Here is a 22341-nt window from a genome sequence, read left to right as displayed (position 1 = left end):
ACATGTACATCCTGAAGTCTACTCAACAGTCTTTTATCTACTAATACATAATCCAACAAACTACTGTCATTTCGCCCTACATCATACCTTGTATACTTATTTATCCTCTTTTTCTTAAAATATGTATTACCTATAACTAAACCCCTTTCTATACAAAGTTCAATCAAAGGGCTCCCATTATCATTTACACCTGGCACCCCAAACTTACCTACCACACCCTCTCTAAAAGTTTCTCCCACTTTAGCATTCAGGTCCCCTACCACAATTACTCTCTCACTTGGTTCAAAGGCTCCTATACATTCACTTAACATCTCCCAAAATCTCTCTCTCTCCTCTGCGTTCCTCTCTTCTCCAGGTGCATACACGCTTATTATGACCCACTTCTCGCATCCAACCTTTACTTTAATCCACATAATTCTTGAATTTACACATTCATATTCTCTTTTCTCCTTCCATAACTGATCATTTAACATTACTGCTACCCCTTCCTTTGCTCTAACTCTCTCAGATACTCCAGATTTAATCCCATTTATTTCCCCCCACTGAAACTCTCCTACCCCTTTCAGCTTTGTTTTGCTTAGGGCCAGGACATCCAACTTCTTTTCATTCATAACATCAGCAATCATCTGTTTCTTGTCATCCGCACTACATCCACGCACATTTAAGCATCCCAGTTTTATAAAGTTTTTCTTCTTCTCTTTTTTAGTAAGTGTCTACAGGAGAAGGGGTTACTAGCCCATTGCTCCCGGCATTTTAGTCGCCTCATACGACACGCATGGCTTACGGAGGAAAGATTCTTTTCCACTTCCTCATAGACAATAGGAGAATACAGAAGAACAAGAGCTATTTAGAAAAAGGAGAAAAACCTATATGTATGTATATATATATGCATGTGCGTGTCTGTCAAGTGTGACCAAAGTGTAAGTAGGAGTAGCAAGATATCCCTGTTATCTAGCGTGTTTATGAGACAGAAAAAGAAACCAGCAATCCTACCATCATGCAAAACAGTTACAGGTTTCTGTTTCACAGTCATATATGCATATATATATATATATATATATATATATATATATATATATATATATATATATATATATATATATATATATATATATATATATATATATATATATATATATATATATATGCCCAGGTTGACATATTTCCTAAGTTGTGCACCTTCATATGATAACCCTATACTGCACGAATATGACAGTATTCTGAGGCAGATTTTTACGAAAGTACTTAACCTTACTCTAGAAGACGGGCAGTGGAACCAAGCTACACTTCCAGTCAGACTAGGAGGCATTGGTGTCCGCAAGTCATCACAGATTGCGTTACCTGCTTTTCTGTCCTCGTGTATTGCATCCAGAGAGCTTGTAGCAGCGATTCTCCCTGAACATCTTAGGGACAAGATAGGAGTCCAGGACCAAAAATTCATTGATGGAGCAATGATCTGGGATAATCTAAGGGGCTCTGGAGCCAGACCTGCTCCCCCCAACAACTACAAACAATCGCACTGGGATGGTCCAATAGTGGAAAATATTGCCTCATCAATGCTTCAGAGTGTGTCAGGGAAGGATAGAGCTCGCCTCCTGGCAGTGAGAGCCCCTCATGCTGGGGACTTTCTGTTGGCTGTTCCCAACTCCAGCCTTGGCACACGTCTCGACCCGCAGACCATTCGCATCGGTGTTGCCCTTCGACTTGCCGCCCCTATTCTCGCCGAACACAGGTGTATTTGTGGCAGTGAAGCAGCAGACCGATTCGGGTACCATGGTCTTGTGTGCCGTAAATCCGAGGGAAAGATTGCAAGACATGAGGAGGTTAATAACATTATCAAGAGGAGCATCACAACAGCTGGATGCCCAGCAGTAAGGGAGCCACCCCAACTATGCAGATCTGATGGCAGCCAGAAGTGTCCAGATGGTATCACCCTTCAAGCCTGGACAGATGGGAAGCAGGTGGTGTGGGACTATACATGTGCATTTACCTTGGCTGATACCTATCTCCAATACACCAGGGAGGAAGGAGGGGCAGCTGCCAGCTTCAGGGAGTCCCAAAAGTCTAGAAAATATGGAGAACTTGCCCATCATTATATTTTTGTTCCCATAGGCTCAGAGACCCTTGGCTCATGGGGAAAGAGTGCATCTAAATTCCTCAAGGAGCTGGGAAAAAGACTCATCAGGGTAACTAGGGATCCCAGGGCAGCTAGTTTTCTGTTCCAGCGGCTCAGTGCGGCTGTTCAAAGGGGTAATGCCTGCTGTATTTTGGGCACACGCCCCAGCTCTGAGGAGCTGGATGAGATTTTCGCCTTATAATCGGTGATACACACGTAACAACATGTACCGTATGTGCCACCTTTATATCAATAGTGTATCTCTTGGATCTTCTGTACCATATTATGTAATAAAATATTCCTATTAGTAAAAAAAAAAATATAAAAAGATGGGGTGGTAGGGGAAGTGGAATATTCAAAAGGCTTCAGGAAGAAATCCAAATATTTTTCCTTGAAGCCTTTTTATCCACTTCGAAGCTATGGATCCCCCAATTTGCACTAGAGGTGGACCCCATTATATATATATATATATATATATATATATATATATATATATATATATATATATATATATATATATATATATATATATATATATATATATATAAACACTGATCTCTGGCTGAAGGAGACTCGAACCTACGAACCTTGGAATAAGGTACGCAGTGCTTTACAAATCTACCCTGGACCAATACCTTGGAATCCAATTGTAGGTAGATTGGTAAAGCACTGCGTACCTTGTTCCAAGGTTCGTAGGTTCGAGTCTCCTTCAGCAGAGATCAGTGTTTGTATATATTTCGCCTGCTCTTGCGAATTCCTTATATATATATATATATATATATATATATATATATATATATATATATATATATATATATATATATATATATATATATATTGGCAGTGAATGCCAATTGTTTCGAATATTTCCTTGTTTTTCTTAATCTAATTGATAAATATATGCTTGAACGTTGCATAATTATTTTAGAAATATTATATAAGTTTTGGCACCAGAATTAGTTCAAACAGAAAATATTATATCAGAGCCACTCAGTATTTATCAGTCACTAACACTATACATAAAATATTAAAAATGTTAGACACGGTCACACTAAAAACGAAATGCGTAATTAACAAAATAAAATATTTATTAAACAAAATTACGATTAATTACAGTGTCATCATGCCGCACACCAGTCTCACAAACATATAGTTTTTAAACGACAAAATGTTTTTTTTATTCTACTTATAATCATCAGGAGAAAAGGAATGTGAATCTTCGCCTATGAGGTGGCAAGTATAATTTAAAAGCCGACTTACCAGTGTAGGCCTCCTCTTGTTTGGCTTTAGCTGCAGGAGAGAGCTGCTCCTGGCTGTCATTACGGTGGTTCTGTAGCTCAGCTAATGAGTGAGGGTATTTAGGTCCCCTGGTGGCAGTGGCACCGTCTCCGGAAGGTCCAGACTCACTCTTTACAAACCGCGCACGTCTGAAGGAACACAGACCATTTATTAACAGTGGAAAAGAAAGACGAGTTAGGAAGAAGCAATAACAAGTGTGCAGAAAAAGTCAGCTCGTTGGCCGCTACATAAGCCGGTAAAAATCTTAGTAAATAATTTGAAAAGGAAAAAAAAATATGCTAACGTAGAGTTCAAAATACAGTTGAACTTAGCTTTTGTAAGTGATAACTTACATATACAACATCACGTTCATTACTACATAATCACAGTCTCTAATCTACTGACAACATATTCGAGATCTATCATGTAGCATGATGGACGACCTTGTCAACACACTAGAGAAACGGCAGAGGTTCGTACAAAGGTTTATCCGGGAACTATTAGTAATGGATAACGAAGAGCCAAAAATACTGAACGTAATGGCATTAGAAGATAAATACTCATTGAAACATAACATATGAAAAACTTAGAAGATATAATACAATAGACAGAGATAAACAGTTTTACGTAACTCACAGAAAAATCACAAAGATGTTGGGAAATATTCATTAAGCTACAGATCTCACAGAGAGTAAAATGACTTGAAAAAATAAGTAATAGAGGCTACCGCCATTAAGAATGAATATAACAACATAAAGAAGGAACACTGCGGCAGGCCTACTGGCCAATGCGAAGCAGCTCCATTTCTACCACCGGCTTAAGCCAATGCCCTGACCTAGTGAGGTCAGACATGTCACTTAAGAAAGGAGTACGGCATCCGACCTAGTAGCACAAGCTAGTCAGGTCCAACTCACACCCACCAACACCCACTCATGTATTTATCCAACCTATTTTTAAAACTACACAACGTTTTAGCGTCTATGACGGTACTCGGGAGTTTGTTCCACTCATCCACAACTCTATTACCAAACCAGTGCTTTCCAATATCCTTCCTGAATCTGAATTTTCAGCACGCTATTTATATCCCTTTTATTTATTCCTGTTTTCTATCTATACACCTCGATCATATCCCCCCTAATTCTACGCATTTCGAGAGAGTGCAGATTCAGGGCCCTCAGTCTATCCACATAGGGAAGATTTCTGATACATGGGATCAACTTCGTCATCCTCCTTTGTACGTTTTCCAGAGCATTTATATCCATTCTGTAATACGGTGACCAGAACTGTGCAGCATTATCTAAATGAAGCTTAACCAAGGATATATAGAGTTGAAGAACAACCTGAAGACTTCTATTATTTATACTTCTTGCTATGAAGCCAAGGATTCTGTTAGCTTTATTGCATTGTAGGCAAAAAGATTAATGAACCTGGGAGTAATCAGTCAAAAGACATGACCAGGAACTGAGACTTGACCTGTAGCCACAAATACTTGAAGAGGAACAGGTTAATACAGTCTCCCTTACATAGTAACTGTCACCACAACATGATCACTATTACCGAAACATGAGCACAGTCATCATTAATTAATCAGATTAAGACCTACATCATCATAGTCGCCAGTAGATGATCACAGTCACCAGTGATCTCAGTTTATAATATGACTAATCATCATTACATGATTACTGTTACCACTTTAAGATCACAGTCAGCACAACATAAACACCGCCAGCGTTATATAAGATCACAGTCATCTCTACATGTTCTAGTCATCACAACTTGATAAGTCACTCCCTAAATGGTCAGTCATAGCATCATGATCACAATCACCACTAAATCACGTTCATCCCAACTTACACATCCATTCCAAACTAGGGTTGGAAAACAAATTCTGCGAACCACCCTGATATACAAATTCCTGATGGTGCGTATAATTTCGCCTGAGTCACATATTAACCGAACAATGGTCACAGCTAACGCAAGAGTTGCAGATTCAAAGAAGCAATCAGGAACCATAACAAGATGGCACTCAAGACCCTACACGGCTTGTCAGGCACATCACCAATACCGAACCCTCCTCTGATAATGTATGTATAAAAGGCTAGGAAAAAAGTGCAAAGGCTTGCACTTTTGTATGAGCCATGAGGAGAAATTAGAGTTAAACTTGAATAAACTAGGAACAGGAATGAAATGACTATCCCACTGAAGATGCTGAGAGGAGCTGATATGGAGGACAGAGTCAGCTTTAGAAACACTCAAGGCATACAAAGCTGGAAGCTAAACACATCATATGTGTCAGAAAATACTTTTTAACTTCATAGTAGTCAGGAAAGAAAAAGTGCGCAGTGCAGTAGTAGAAACAGATTGTTTACATATCTTAAGAGCTAAGATATGGTTCACGCTGCCAAGAGAGTGAACCAAAGAGCAGACTGAGACACTTATGCAGCATATGGTAATCTTTATTCAGGAAACGTTTCGCCACACAGTGGCTTCATCAGTCCAATACAAAGAGGAAGGCGTAAGGAGAGGAGGAGAATGAGGTAATCAGTCCCTCAGCCTGGAGTCGATGTGTTCAGTCCATCAATCTTGTAGATTGATGGACTGAACACATCGACTCCAGGTTGAGGGACTGATTACCTCATTCTCCTCCTCTCCTTACGCCTTCCTCTTTGTATTGGACTGATGAAGCCACTGTGTGGCGAAACGTTTCCTGAATAAAGATTACCATATGCTGCATAAGTGTCTCAATCTTCAACTTGTCGGTTTTTTCAAACCATTCATCACAAAGAGCAGACAGCAAAAAGACAGAGCCAAGAAGAAGCTTGAAGATAAGTTCGGTTCCATTTCAGTAGGGGATTGTGGCAATCAGTATTCACCAGACAAACGAAAGAGGTTGCAGAACCTGTAAATAGGGATAATATGGCAGAAGAATTTATTCCCAAAGCTTTAAGATGAAAGAGGAGAAAGAACTGAGGGAGACAATGGAAGAAATGGGGGTAAGGATAACAGGGGCAAAAATAATGAAGGACGTAGTAGCAAAGGGATCCAGAAACGGCAAAGAATGTAAAGAGTTTAAGGAAATGAATAGAAAGACAGCAAGAGAAATGGAGGCAAACAAAGAAGTCTGCGGGGAAAGGCAATGAGTGGAAGAAAGAAGGAAATCGCCGGTTATCTATGAACTACAGGAGGTTGAGTGAGGTCCAGAAAAACAGAGGCGACAAAGAGCTATTTAAAATCCTACTGGTCGTCGATAGTATAAGAAAGGAAGAGATTGGAAAGAAAGCAATTTTCAGAGGATCACATTTATCTCAGAACTGTATTATTTTCCCGAAAATGAGCTTGAAGAAAACTCGGACTGGTCAGTAACATAGAGGGAAGAGCCGTGGATGTAAATAAAATTCTGACAGGCAAGAAGCCAGGAGGAAGACCCTCCCTCATTGAACCTCATCCACTTAGTGAGCCTAACTCAAGACCTGTCCATACTTTTCCCAGCAGCAGCACTAACGCCAACTCTTCACTCTTCATCCCTAAACCCCTTCCCCTTCATGTTCTCTATTTAAAACCTCATCCTTAACCTCTGCACTGTAGTGATGTTCGTACAAATCCCAGCTCTACCTCTCCCAGTCTTGTCAGTTTATCAACACGCTGAGAGATTAGACAACACAAACCAGTGTATGGTAAAAGAAAGTTCAGAGTGAGGTTGCCATACAGAGAAAGATTATTACACATGAATGATGAGTTTGAAGACTAAATAGCCGACATTACAGTCATCAGACATTACAGCCATCACAGATACAAAAACTGACAAGTGATACGTGAGGAGGAGGAGAGACACTGCTTTGAAGAATCAAGCACGATAAATAGATTTCAAGAAAAAGGCTTCATAATGTGCTCATTTAAGACCGGGGGAACCAAAGTAGTAATTACAGAAATATACAACCCACCATCTAACAGTAGGAGACCGAGACAGTAAATGTAGAACACACAAAAAAATAGATTAAAGTAGCTTATGTACACTTAAGGAAACAGATCTGAAGAAATGAGGACCACATACAGGACTGGAAACAAAGAAACCTAGGAGAGAGAGAGAGAGAGAGAGAGAGAGAGAGAGAGAGAGAGAGAGAGAGAGAGAGAGAGAGAGAGAGAGAGAGAGAGAGAGAGAGAGAGAAAGAAGGAATTAGTAAGTAAGTAAGTAAATTTATTCAGGTATACACAAATACAGTTACATAGAATTATCATACATAGCAGCATATGTGTAGAGAACCTGGGATAACACAAGAAAGTCAGACAGAGTGACTTATTTCCATTGGGGTCCTTTTACCTTATTATTATAATATAAAGGTTATAATATTTTCTTATTATTCTACAATGAAGATAACATCTTATCATCATACTAAAAAGACTATCTACTACCCGAGGGTCATTAAGACTATCTACAATACGAGGGTCATTACTAGGAATAAGGTAAAATTTACACGTATGTTAGCTAAAAAATAGAAAATCATTCCCCTCCCTTTCTGTAGCTACATTCATCAGACACCTTTGGCACTCTTCTTGAACTGGTTCATGCTATGACTGGCTTTGACATGTGCAGGCAGTCTGTTCCATTCCTTTATTGCTGTACAATAAAAGGTGTTTGAAGCCTGTCCAATGACTGTGGGTACTACAAAGTTGTGCTCTCTCCCCCTAGTACTATGATTGCTTTGGTTCCCAACCTTGACAAAGAAAGAGAAAGAGAGAAGGTGAGGCAGCAAAACTGGACTTAGAATTTTCTGTAAGTACATCGAAACAATATGAAAATCTTCAAGGCTTAAGCGACCATGTAGTCTTCAACGCCAAAATCGTTTTGGAAGTAAATGTAAAGGAAAGAATAACAAGGGGGATGACACGTGTAAGATGGATAACACATAGAGGAGAGAACCTAGACAGAACGAGAAAATTTCTGAATGCAGAATACAGGTAAGAGAATACGAAGGAAAATTAGTGAGAGTACCAATTAAGAAACTGCCAGGAGGCAGAGGAGAATTTCTTGCTCGGAAGAGGTGGAAACGGCAAAGACAAAGCTTAATTCAACAACAGAAGCAAAAAAAGATAAGCATAAAACTTGGTAAACATACCGATAACAAAGGAGTAACAAGAACAGAGAAGAGAGCAGATTAGCCAAACTTGAATAGTCACATGTGAAAAGAGAGGCTGAGGAACATTTTAGAGATGACAGCATCAAAGGGCATATTTGAACTAAAAGTGTTTCTCAGTCACATCAGAAGTAAGAAGACAGTAAATTACTAGTTTATTTGACTGAAGAAGGAAGGAACAGAGCTCACTAGAAATATCTGGGAAGTCTGTGAGGTGATGATTAAACAATTTGGAGCAGTTTTCAAGAGGATATAAGGGCAATACCCAAAAGCCTTGTGAAACCGGACACAACACACACAACATGGATGAGGTGATGAAAGTTTTAGTCAACTGGATACATCAACAGTAATGGAAGCTGACAGTGTCACCATGGACTCTGCAAAAGTGAGCAAAAGCACTGTCAGAACCACCAGCTTAGATAAATAAGTCAATGAAAACAGGTCCAAGAAGACTAAAATGTACCCCGTATATTTAAGAAAGGAGACAGACAAGAAACATTGAACTAAAGACAAATTCCACAAACATTCATTCCATGCAAGATAATGAAGATTATTTAAAGGAAGGAGATAGAAACAAGAAGAGAAGTTATTACATAAACAATATCCAACAAGAGTTTAAATATGAAAAATCTTGTTTTATTAACCTATTGTATTCTATACAAAAAATAACAGATGTGAGAGAATGGTGGGTAAACTGCATTTTCTTAAAAAAAATATTTACTCAGCAAGAGACCGGAGCAAAAACATCAGAGTACATCAGAGTACATCAGAGTACATCAGAGTACATCAGAGTACATCAGAGTACATCAGAGTACATCAGAGTACATCAGAGTACATCAGAGTACATCAGAGTACCTTAGGGAAGCACAGAGTAATTGTCAGAAGTTTAAATAAAAGTTTTAATAAAACATGAAGTTTTCTTACTTAAACCTTAAAGGCAAGACAATCTTTCAGAGAAGAAAGTTGGGATTAGTTAGAAAAGCTCACGAAGGCAATATAAAACAAATGATCATGGGAAATTTGAAAGTTACGGAAGTAAGACCTGGGAGCGGAAACGTGGTGAGTTAAATTGCTGGAAGAAAGGAAAACCTCACGAGTGAGAATTTCAGGGATACAACCTGGAAGACAGTGAGAGACAAACCAGCAATGCTGGACTTTCTAGTCATCCCATGTGACTTAACGTAGGGGGCAGTGAATGTTGGAGGTTACTTAGTTTAAGGGGACACAGTTGGAGCCTGGATACAGAAAGGTACCATCGGAGGTTTAATTAATGAAGTATTTCTTTAGTCTCACTTCATGGTGAAGTGCTGGAGGTAAGACATTAGCGAATAAATGAAGATGATGCCAAAAAAATCAATGATTCCAGTCAAAGCATTCTAGGAGAGGAGTGTCTACCCTCGTAAACACATCTTGGTGAGTATAGTCACCACTACATGATCACAGTCACCACTAAATCTACATAGTCACTGCTAAATTATGATAGTCGCAATTACACGATCACTGTTATAAAAAATATCACGTTATCACAGTCATCACTACATGATCACAGTTATCACTTGATCAGTCTGCACCATATGATCATAGGCACCACTATATGATCACAGGCACCATTACATGATCAAAAGTGTGATCCACATGATCACAGTCACCTCTACTTGATCACAGGCACCATAACAGAGGTATGATAAAGCTCATGGAGCAGGAAGAGTGACCCAGGAGGGACCAGTGAAGAAGCGGGGCCAAAAGTTATGACTCGACCCCTGCAATCACAACAAGGTGAGTGCAACTAGGCGAGTACAGGCACCACTACATGATCACAGTCATCACTACATGATCAGAGTTACAAGTGGAGAGGGAAGCAGGAAGGGAAGGAAGAATGAAGCCAATCTACAAGAGAGAGGACTACACAGGCAGGAGGAATTTCCTGCACGGGGTTCAGTGGGACAGAGAACCGGCAGGGAAGCCAGTAAACGAGATGCTGGAATATGTGACTACGATATGCAATGAAGCTGAGTAGAGGTTTGTGCCCAAAGGTAACAGAAACAACGAGAAAGCCAGGATGAGCCCATGGTTCACCCAAGGGTGTAGAGAAGCCAAAACCAAGTGTGCCAGAGAATGGAAGAGATATAGAAGGCAAATGACCAAGAGAATAAGGAGAGCAGTCGTACAGCCAGAATTGAATATGCACAGGTAAGAAGAGAGGCCCAACTACAATATGAAAATGACATAGAAGCGAAAGCAAAATCTGATCTGAAGATGCTGTACAGCCATATCAGGAGAACAACAGCCAACGACCAGGTAATCAGGTTGAGGAAGGAAGGAGGGGAGCTCACAAGAAAAGACCGTGAAGTATGTGAGGAGCTCAACATGAGATTCAGAGAAGCGTTCATAGAGGAGACAGAAGGAACTCCAGAAAGAAGGAGAGGTGGGGTGCACAACCAAGTGTTGGACACAATAAATACAACCGAGGAAGAAGTGAAGAGGCTGCTAAGCGAACTAAACGCCTCAAAGGCGATGGGAATGGATAACATCTCTCCATGGGTCCTGATAGTAGAGGCGCTGTGTGTAACAACAATCTTTAACACGTCTATGGAAACAGAGTATGGACGACACCAAATGTAGTCCCAATATTTAAAAAAAGAAGACAGGCGCGAAACATTAAACTACAGACTAGTGTCACTGACATGCAGAGTATGCAAAGTCATGTAGAAGATTATCAGGAAGAGTGTGATGAAGCACCTGAAGAGGAATGAGCTTATCAACAACAGCCAACATGGGTTTAGGGACGGGAAATCCTGTCTCACAAACCTACTGGAGGTTTATTACAAGGTGACAGCAGTAAGACAAGAGAGAGAGGGGAGAAGGGTAGACTGCATTTTCTTGGACTGCAATAAGGCCTTTGACACAGTTCTGTTAATGAGACTAGTGCAAAAACTGGAGGACCAGGCAGGAATAACAGGAAAGGCACTGCAGTGGATCAGGAAGACAGCAGCGAGTGATGGTATGAGGTGAGGTGTCAGAGTTGGCGCCTGTGATGAGTGGGGTTCCGCAGGGTTCAGTCCTAGGACCGGTGCTGTTTCTGGTATTCGTGAACGAGATGACGGAAGAAATAGACTCCGAAGTGTCCCTGTTTGCAGATGATGTGAAGTTGATGAGAAGAATTCAATTGGACGAGGACCAGGCAGAACTACAAAGAGATCTGGACAGGCTGCAGTCCTGGTCCAGCAATTGCCTCCTGGAGTTAAACCCACCAAGTGCAAAGTCATGAAGATTGGGGAAGGGCAAAGAAGACCACAGACCGAGTACAGTCTAGGGGGCCAAAGACTACAAACTTCAGTGAAGGAAAAAGATTTTGGGGTGAGTATAACACCAGGCACATCTCCTGAAGCGCACATCAACCAAATAACTGCTGCAGCATATAGGCGCCTAGCAAACCTCAGAACAGCATTCCGCCATCTTAATAAGGAATCGTTCAGGACCCTGTATACTGTGTACGTTAGGCCCATATTGGAGTATGCGGCACCAGTTTGGAACCCACATCTAGCCAAGCACGTAAAGAAACTAGAGAAAGTGCAAAGGTTTGCGACAAGACTAGTCCCAGAGCTAAAAAGTATGTCCTACAAGGAGAGGTTATGGGAAATCGACATGATGACACTGGACGACAGGAGAGATAGGGGGGGGGGGCATATGATAAAAAAATATAAAATACTGAGAGGAATTGACAAGGTGGACAGAGACATAATGTTCCAGAGATGGGACACAAAAACAAGGGGACGCAGTTGGAAGTTGAAGACACAGATGAATCACAGTGATGTTAGGAAGTATTTCTTCAATCACAGAGTAGTCAGTAAGTGGAATAGTTTGGGAAGAGATGTAGTGGAGGCAGGATCCATACATAGTTTTAAGCAGAGGTACGATAAAGCTCATGGTTCAGGGAGAGTGACCCAGTAGTGGCCAGTAAAGAGGCGGTGCCAGGAGGTATGACTCGACCCCTACAACCACAAGTAGGTGAATACAACTAGGTTAGTGCTGTTACCACTCCATGATCACAGTCCCCACTACATGATCACAGTCACCACTACATGATCACAGTCACCACTACATGATCACAGTCACCACTACATGATCACAGTCACCACTACATGATCACAGTCACCACTACATCATCACAGTCACCACTACATGATCACAAGCACCACTACATGATCACAAGCACCACTACATGATCACAAGCACCACTACATGATCACAAGCACCACTACATGATCACAGTCACCACTACATAATCACAAGCACCACTACATGATCACAAGCACCACTACATGATCACAAGCACCACTACATGATCACAAGCACCACTACATGATCACAAGCACCACTACATGATCACAAGCACCACTACATGATCACAGTAACCACTACATGATCACAGTCACCACTACATGATCACAGTCACCACTACATGATCACAGTCACCACTACATGATCACAAGCACCACTACATGATCACAAGCACCACTACATGATCATAAGCACCACTACATGATCACAGTCACCACTACATGATCACAAGCACCACTACATGATCACAGTAACCACTACATGATCACAGTCACCACTACATGATCACAAGCACCACTACATGATCACAGTAACCACTACATGATCACAGTCACCACTACATGATCACAGTCACCACTACATGATCACAGTCACCACTACATGATCACAAGCACCACTACATGATCACAAGCACCACTACATGATCATAAGCACCACTACATGATCACAGTCACCACTACATGATCACAGTCACCACTACATGATCACAGTCACCACTACATAATCACAAGCACCACTACATGATCACAAGCACCACTACATGATCACAGTCACCACTACATGATCACAAGCACCACTACATGATCACAGTCACCACTACATGATCACAAGCACCACTACATGATCACAGTCACCACTACATAATCACAAGCACCACTACATGATCACAGTCACCACTACATGATCACAAGCACCACTACATGATCACAGTCACCACTACATGATCACAGTCACCACTACATGATCACAGTCACCACTACATGATCACAGTCACCACTACATGATCACAAGCACCACTACATGATCATAAGCACCACTACATGATCACAGTCACCACTACATGATCACAGTCACCACTACATGATCACAGTCACCACTACATGATCACAAGCACCACTACATGATCATAAGCACCACTACATGATCACAGTCACCACTACATGATCACAGTCACCACTACATGATCATAAGCACCACTACATGATCACAAGCACCACTACATGATCACAAGCACCACTACATGATCACAGTCACCACTACATGATCACAGTCACCACTACATGATCACCGTCACCACTACATGATCACAAGCACCACTACATGATCACAGTCACCACTACATGATCACAGTCACCACTACATGATCACAAGCACCACTACATGATCACAAGCACCACTACATGATCACAGTCACCACTACATGATCACAAGCACCACTACATGATCACAAGCACCACTACATGATCACAGTCACCACTACATGATCACAAGCACCACTACATGATCACAAGCACCACTACATGATCACAAGCACCACTACATGATCACAAGCACCACTACATGATCAGTCACCACTACATGATCACAAGCACCACTACATGATCACAGTCACCACTACATGATCACAGTCACCACTACATGATCACAAGCACCACTACATGATCACAGTCACCACTACATGATCACAAGCACCACTACATGATCACAAGCACCACTACATGATCACAAGCACCACTACATGATCATAAGCACCACTACATGATCACAGTCACCACTACATGATCACAGTCACCACTACATGATCCCAGTCACCACTACATGATCACAAGCACCACTACATGATCATAAGCACCACTACATGATCACAGTCACCACTACATGATCACAGTCACCACTACATGATCATAAGCACCACTACATGATCACAAGCACCACTACATGATCACAAGCACCACTACATGATCACAATCACCACTACATGATCACAGTCACCACTACATGATCACCGTCACCACTACATGATCACAAGCACCACTACATGATCACAGTCACCACTACATGATCACAGTCACCACTACATGATCACAAGCACCACTACATGATCACAAGCACCACTACATGATCACAGTCACCACTACATGATCACAAGCACCACTACATGATCACAAGCACCACTACATGATCACAGTCACCACTACATGATCACAAGCACCACTACATGATCACAAGCACCACTACATGATCACAAGCACCACTACATGATCACAAGCACCACTACATGATCAGTCACCACTACATGATCACAAGCACCACTACATGATCACAGTCACCACTACATGATCACAGTCACCACTACATGATCACAAGCACCACTACATGATCACAGTCACCACTACATGATCACAAGCACCACTACATGATCACAAGCACCACTACATGATCACAAGCACCACTACACGATCACAGTCACCACTACATGATCACAGTCACCACTACATGATCACAGTCACCACTACATGATCACAGTCACCACTACATGATCACAGTCACCACTACATGATCACAGTCACCACTACATGATCACAAGCACCACTACATGATCACAGTCACCACTACATGATCACAGTCACCACTACACGATCACAGTCACCACTACATGATCACAGTCACCACTACATGATCACAGTCACCACTACATGATCACAAGCACCACTACATGATCACAGTCACCACTACATGATCACAGTCACCACTACATGATCACAGTCACCACTACATGATCACAAGCACCACTACATGATCACAAGCACCACTACATAATCACAAGCACCACTACATGATCACAAGCACCACTACATAATCACAAGCACCACTACATGATCACAAGCACCACTACATAATCACAAGCACCACTACATAATCACAAGCACCACTACATGATCACAAGCACCACTACATGATCACAGTCACCACTACATGATCACAAGCACCTCTACATGATCACAGTCACCACTACATGATCACAGTCACCACTACATGATCACAAGCACCACTACATGATCACAGTCACCACTACATGATCACAGTCACCACTACATGATCACAAGCACCACTACATGATCACAGTCACCACTACATGATCACAGTCACCACTACGTGATCACAGTCACCACTACATGATCACAAGCACCACTACATGATCACAGTCACCACTACATGATCACAGTCACCACTACATGATCACAGTCACCACTACATGATCACAGTCACCACTACATGATCACAAGCACCACTACATAATCACAGTCACCACTACATGATCACAGTCACCACTACATAATCACAAGCACCACTACATGATCACAAGCACCACTACATGATCACAAGCACCACTACATAATCACAGTCACCACTACATGATCACAAGCACCACTACATGATCACAGTCACCACTACATGATCACAGTCACCACTACATAATCACAAGCACCACTACATGATCACAAGCACGACTACATGATCACAAGCACCACTACATGATCACAAGCACCACTACATGATCACAGTCACCACTACATGATCACAGTCACCACTACATGATCACAAGCACCACTACATGATCACAAGCACCACTACATGATCACAAGCACCACTACATGATCACAGTCACCACTACATGATCACAAGCACCACTACATGATCACAGTCATCACTACATGATCACAGTCACCACTACATAATCACAAGCACCACTACATGATCACAAGCACCACTACATGATCACAAGCACCACTACATGATCACAAGCACCACTACATGATCACAAGCACCACTACATGATCACACGCACCACTACATGATCACAAGCACCACTACATGATCACAGTCACCACTACATGATCACAGTCACCACTACATGATCACAGTCACCACTACATGATCACAGTCACCACTACATAATCACAAGCACCACTACATGATCACAGTCACCACTACATGATCACAGTCACCACTACATGATCACAGTCACCACTACATGATCACAGTCACCACTACATGATCACAGCCACTGAGCCCAAGTACATTAGCCAGTGAAACTGAAGAAAGGAAAGCTGCAGTGCAGGAAACCAAATTAAATGAGGGGATACACAGGGATAAGCAGTGGGAGAATGAAAGGGTGAGATCAGTCTTTGTGTATGGGCTCCAGGAAGCTGAAGGGGAAACATATGAAGCAAGAAAACAAGGGGAAAAAAAAGCAATTGAAAGCATCATGAAAGCAATAGGAGAAGACGACATGACCCAGCTGGAAAATTTTCGGAGAATAGGGGGGTTTGTAATAAAAAGAACCCGGCCAGTGAAAGTGACCTTCAAGGCAGAAGCGACTCGGACCAGGATCCTGCAGGAGAAAGCACGATTAAGGGACATGCCGGCATACAGGAAGGTGTATCTCGACCGCGACAGATCACAAGAAGAAAGGCAGAAACTGAGAGAGATGTTACAAAGGCGAAAGGAGGAAAGAGAGGGGATGGAGAAGACAGACAGGAGATCCCAGACCCAGGAAGAAGATCAAATACAGCCTCCCTCACAACTTCCTATAGAAGCCTCCCAACCAGGTCAACCCCAGTGCAACCAAACACTCTAAATCAAAACACCCATGCCACATCCAATGCCCCCACCCACTACATTACAAACTCCACCCCTACAGCAACAACCCATAGTTCCTTACCAGGTCTCCCACTTCCCCAACCCCAATATACCTCCCAGACCACAGTCTTAGAAAAGAAGTTGAAGGTGTGGTATACAAATGCAGATGGAATAACAAACAAGTATGAGGAGTGGCACGAAAGAATCAAAGAGACATCCCCAGACATAATAGCACTCACAGAAACAAAACTCACCAGAATAATAACAGATTCAATCTTTCCATCCGGATACCAAATCCTCAGGAAAGACAGAGGGAGGAGAGGGGGAGGAGGAGTTGCACTGCTCATTAAAAACCAGTGGGATTTTGAGAAAATGGAAGGAATGGATGGCATAGGCGAAAGGGACTACTTAGTAGAAACAATCCAGTCTGAGGGACATAAGGTGATAATTGCAGTAATGTACAACCTACCACAGAACTGCAGGAGGCCAAGAGAAGAATATGATGAGAGCAACAGAGCAATGATCGACACACTAGCCGAGGTGGCCAGGAGAGCACACATGGGAGGAGCAAAGTTACTAGTTATGGGTGATTTCAATCACAAGGAGATTGACTGGGATAACCTGGAGCCCCATGGGGGTCCCGAAACATGGAGAGCCAAGATGATGGATGTGGTACTGGAAAACCTCATGCATCAACATGTTAGAGACACTACCAGAGAGAGAGGAGAGGATGAACCAGCAAGACTGGACCTTGTATTCACCATGAGTAGTTCGGACATCGAGGGTATCATGTATGAAAGGCCTCTGGGAGCTAGTGATCATGTGGTTCTGTGCTTCGACTACATAGTTGAGCTCCAAGTGGAGAGAGTAGCAGGAATAGGCTGGGAAAAACCAAACTACAAAAGGGGGAATTACTCAGGCATGAGGAACTTCCTTCAAGACATTCATTGGGAGAGGGAACTGACAGGAAAATCAGTACAAGACATGATGGACTATGTAGCAACAAAATGCAAGGAGGCAGAGGAGAGGTTTGTTCCCAAGGGAAACAGAAATAATGGGAAGAACAGAACGAGTCCTTGGTTCACCCAAAGGTGTAGGGAGGCAAAAACTAGGTGTACTAGAGAATGGAAAAGGTACAGAAGACAGAGAACTCAGGAAAATAAAGAAATCAGCCGAAGAGCCAGGAACGAATATGCACAGATAAGAAGGGAGGCTCAGAGACAATATGAAAATGACATAGCATCAAAAGTAAAGACTGACCCGAAGCTGTTGTACAGCCACATCAGGAGGAAAACAACAGTCAAGGACCAGGTAATCAGACTGAGGAAGGGTGATGGGGAATTCACAAGAAACGACCAAGAGGTATGTGAGGAGCTCAACACAAGATTTAAAGAGGTATTTACAGTGGAACCCAGTAAGACTCCAGGAAATCAGAACAGGGGGGCACACCCGCAAGTGCTGGATGAGGTACATATAACCAAGGAGGAGGTGAAGAAGCTGCTATGCGAACTTGACACCTCAAAGGCGGTGGGACCAGACAACATCTCTCCATGGGTCCTTAAAAAGGGAGCAGAGATATTGTGTGAGCCATTAACAAAGATCTTCAACACATCACTTGAAACTGGGCAACTCCCTGAGGTATGGAAAATGGCAAATGTAGTCCCAATTTTTAAAAAGGGAGACAGACATGAGGCACTAAACTACAGACCTGTATCACTAACGTGTATAGTATGCAAGGTCATGGAGAAGATCATCAGGAGGAGAGCGGTGGGGCACCTGGAAAGAAACAAGTGTATAATTGACAACCAGCACGGTTTCAGGGAAGGAAAATCCTGTGTCACAAACCTACTAGAGTTTTATGACAAGGTGACAGAAGTAAGACAAGAGAGAGAGGGGTGGATCGACTGCATATTTTTGGACTGCAAGAAGGCCTTCGACACAGTTCCTCACAAGAGGTTATTGCAAAAGCTAGAGGATCAGGCACACATAACAGGAAAGGCACTGCAATGGATCAGAGAATACCTGTCAGGGAGGCAACAACGAGTCATGGTACGCGACGAGGTGTCAGAGTGGGCGCCTGTGACAAGCGGGGTTCCACAGGGGTCAGTCCTAGGACCTGTGCTGTTCGTGGTATATGTGAACGACATAACTGAAGGGATAGACTCAGAAGTGTCCTTGTTTGCAGATGATGCGAAGTTAATGAGAAGAATCAAATCGGATGAGGATCAGGCAGGACTACAAAGAGACCTGGACAGGCTACAAGCCTGGTCCAGCAACTAGCTCCTTGAATTTAACCCTGCCAAATGCAAAGTCACGAAGATTGGGGAAGGGCAAAGAAGACCGCAGACACAATATAGTTTAGATGGCCAAAGACTGCAAACCTCACTCAAGGAAAAAGATCTGGGGGTGAGTATAACACCGAGCATATCTCCTGAGGCGCACATCAATCAGATAACTGCTGCAGCATACGGGCGCCTGGCAAACCTACGGATAGCGTTCCGATACCTCAGTAAGGATTCGTTTAAGACTCTGTATACCATTTATGTCAGGCCCATACTGGAGTATGCAGCACCAGTTTGGAATCCACACCTAGTCAAGCACGTCAAGAAATTAGAGAAAGTGCAAAGGTTTGCAACAAGACTAGTCCCAGAGCTACGGGGATTGTCCTACGAAGAAAGGTTGAGGGAAATCGGCCTGACGACACTGGAGGACAGGAGGGTCAGGGGAGACATGATAACGACATATAAAATACTGCGCGGAATTGACAAGGTGGACAAAGACGGGATGTTCCAGAGAAGGGACACAGACACAAGAGGTCACAATTGGAAGTTGAAGACTCAGATGAATCAAAGGGATGTTAGGAAGTATTTCTTCAGTCATAGAGTAGTCAGGCCATGGAATAGCCTACAAAGTGACGTAGTGGAGGCGGGAACCATACATAGTTTTAAGGCGAGGTATGATAGAGCTCATGGAGCAGGGAGAGAGAGGACCTAGTAGCAATCAGCGAAGAGGCGGGGCCAGGAGCTGTGAATCGACCCCTGCAACCACAAATAGGTGAGTACAAATAGGTGAGTACAGTCACCACTACATAATCACTGTCAAATGTTACAACTTTCTCATTACAATGTTCATTTCAAAAAGAAAAATATTTTCAATGTTATTTCCACTTTAATGTTCATTGTTAGTGTTCACAGTTCACACTCCAGTGTTCACTACTCTATATTTTCATTCCAGTGTTCACTACTCTATATTTTCATTCCATTGTTCACTACTCTATATTTTCATTCCAGTGTTCACTACTCTATATTTTCATTCCAGTGTTCACTACTCTATATTTTCATTCCAGTGTTCACTACTCTATATTTTCATTCCAGTGTTCACTACTCTATATTTTCATTCCAGTGTTCACTACTCTATATTTTCATTCCAGTGTTCACTACTCTATATTTTCATTCCAGTGTTCACTACTCTATATTTTCATTCCAGTGTTCACTACTCTATATTTTCATTCCAGTGTTCACTACTCTATATTTTCATTCCAGTGTTCACTACTCTATATTTTCATTCCAGTGTTCACTACTCTATATTTTCATTCCAGTGTTCACTACTCTATATTTTCATTCCAGTGTTCATTCTATGGTGTGATTTTTTCATTGTTCTTAAATGATCAACATTCTCACTAGAGAACACAGGTGTTCTATGTTATGCAGGATACAGCTAATATAGAACAAGTATCGTTGTAAAATATAAAAATAGTTTATTGTAAGCGAAAAAAAACGCTCTGTATTGAAGATCAAACGGACGTGTTTTAGACGTGTAAAGTTGAATGTACAAGTGACTGACTGGGAGAGTCTTGGAGGCAGCGATGAGAGGGCAGTAGTTGCTGAACGACTCATACGGACTTAGGCTGAGTTATGTAAGTTGTGGTGTTTGAGTTATGTTTAAGCCATAGGATGTTTCTCGGTGATTTTGTTTGTGCTCTTATGGAAACTGGTATGGCCCTGGTATTTATGTGGGGAACGCCGGCTGAAGAGTGGAGTCATTTATATAGCCTAGCCTTAGATAACTAGTAGCAGTGTACTAGTGATTTTTTTGTGAAATATAGTGAAGGCAGGGTTTGTTCTGTATATATGAATGCTGTTACTGATTAATATAGTTTAGTTTCATATACGTGAGTTTGTGTCCTTACTGATAATGAACTTAAGGTGTAACAAGAGTACTGATCGTTAGTTAAGCACTTTATGTGAAGTTACAAGTGTGACCATAATTTGGTGTAATTTTTAATATTTTATATCCCGAGGCGCCAGCATACTTGCGTAAGATACATTCTACAGTGTAAAATATTCACACATGAGTGTTTGTGAACACTAACACTGTTGGTGTTCACATTACAGTGCTCAGAATACAGATCACTCACAGCAGCAGACATACACTGCAGTTAACAATTGTCAGTGTTCTGAATCTGAGTTACAATGCTAAGAGTTCCCCTCAGGGAAGGTCCTTGATGTTGGTGAGGGGCTCTTGATTTAGGGAATTGGATCTGCGCTCCAGTTTCCCGAATTAAGCCTGAATGCCTTCCACATCCCCCCAGGCGCTGTATAATCCTATGGGTTTAGCGCTTCCCCTTGATTATAATAATAATAATAATGCTGAGAGTTCGCAAAACAGCGATTACAAAAACCGTCGATGCTATCGCTGTAGTACTGTGAGCACTTACTGTAATGTTAACAGCTCAATGTTCAACTTATACTTTTCAGTGTACTTGTTCATGAAGAAGTGTTCAAACGCCACAATGCTTATATTAGTGCTCACATTGTAATTCTGTTAACAAAACAGTGATCACACTAATGTGTTCACTTCTCGTACAATAACGTTCACTCTGCAGTGTTCAGTGTTCTCACAAAAGAGTTGCTAATGAGAATACAGTGCTCATAATAGTCTTCTTTCTACAAAATTCAAAATAAAGTTTTCAGAATAATGCTCGGTATAAAATATTAAAAAAAAAAAAAAATTACTTTTAACATTAACCCTTAAACTGTCGAAACGTAG

At 41.9% G+C, this 22341-nt stretch overlaps 1 protein-coding gene across 1 annotated transcript in view; it reads right to left on the bottom strand.

Moving 5' to 3' along the window:
• Nucleotides 1-22113, bottom strand: part of LOC128705299 (uncharacterized) — a gene marked incomplete at both ends in the record, with an annotated part of 44066 nt that extends 21953 nt beyond the window's left edge. The window contains 2 exons of the mRNA XM_070081322.1: nt 3377-3543; nt 22010-22113. Coding sequence (XP_069937423.1) covers nt 3377-3543; nt 22010-22113 — 271 coding nt within the window. The remainder of the gene's footprint in view (nt 1-3376; nt 3544-22009) is intronic.
• Nucleotides 22114-22341: the final 228 nt, after the last annotated feature.

The sequence above is a fragment of the Cherax quadricarinatus genome, unplaced genomic scaffold (genome assembly GCF_038502225.1).
Source record: "Cherax quadricarinatus isolate ZL_2023a unplaced genomic scaffold, ASM3850222v1 Contig2324, whole genome shotgun sequence".
In the NCBI taxonomy this organism is placed as follows: Eukaryota; Metazoa; Arthropoda; class Malacostraca; order Decapoda; family Parastacidae; genus Cherax; species Cherax quadricarinatus.
This window is presented reverse-complemented; position numbering and strand designations above follow the sequence as displayed.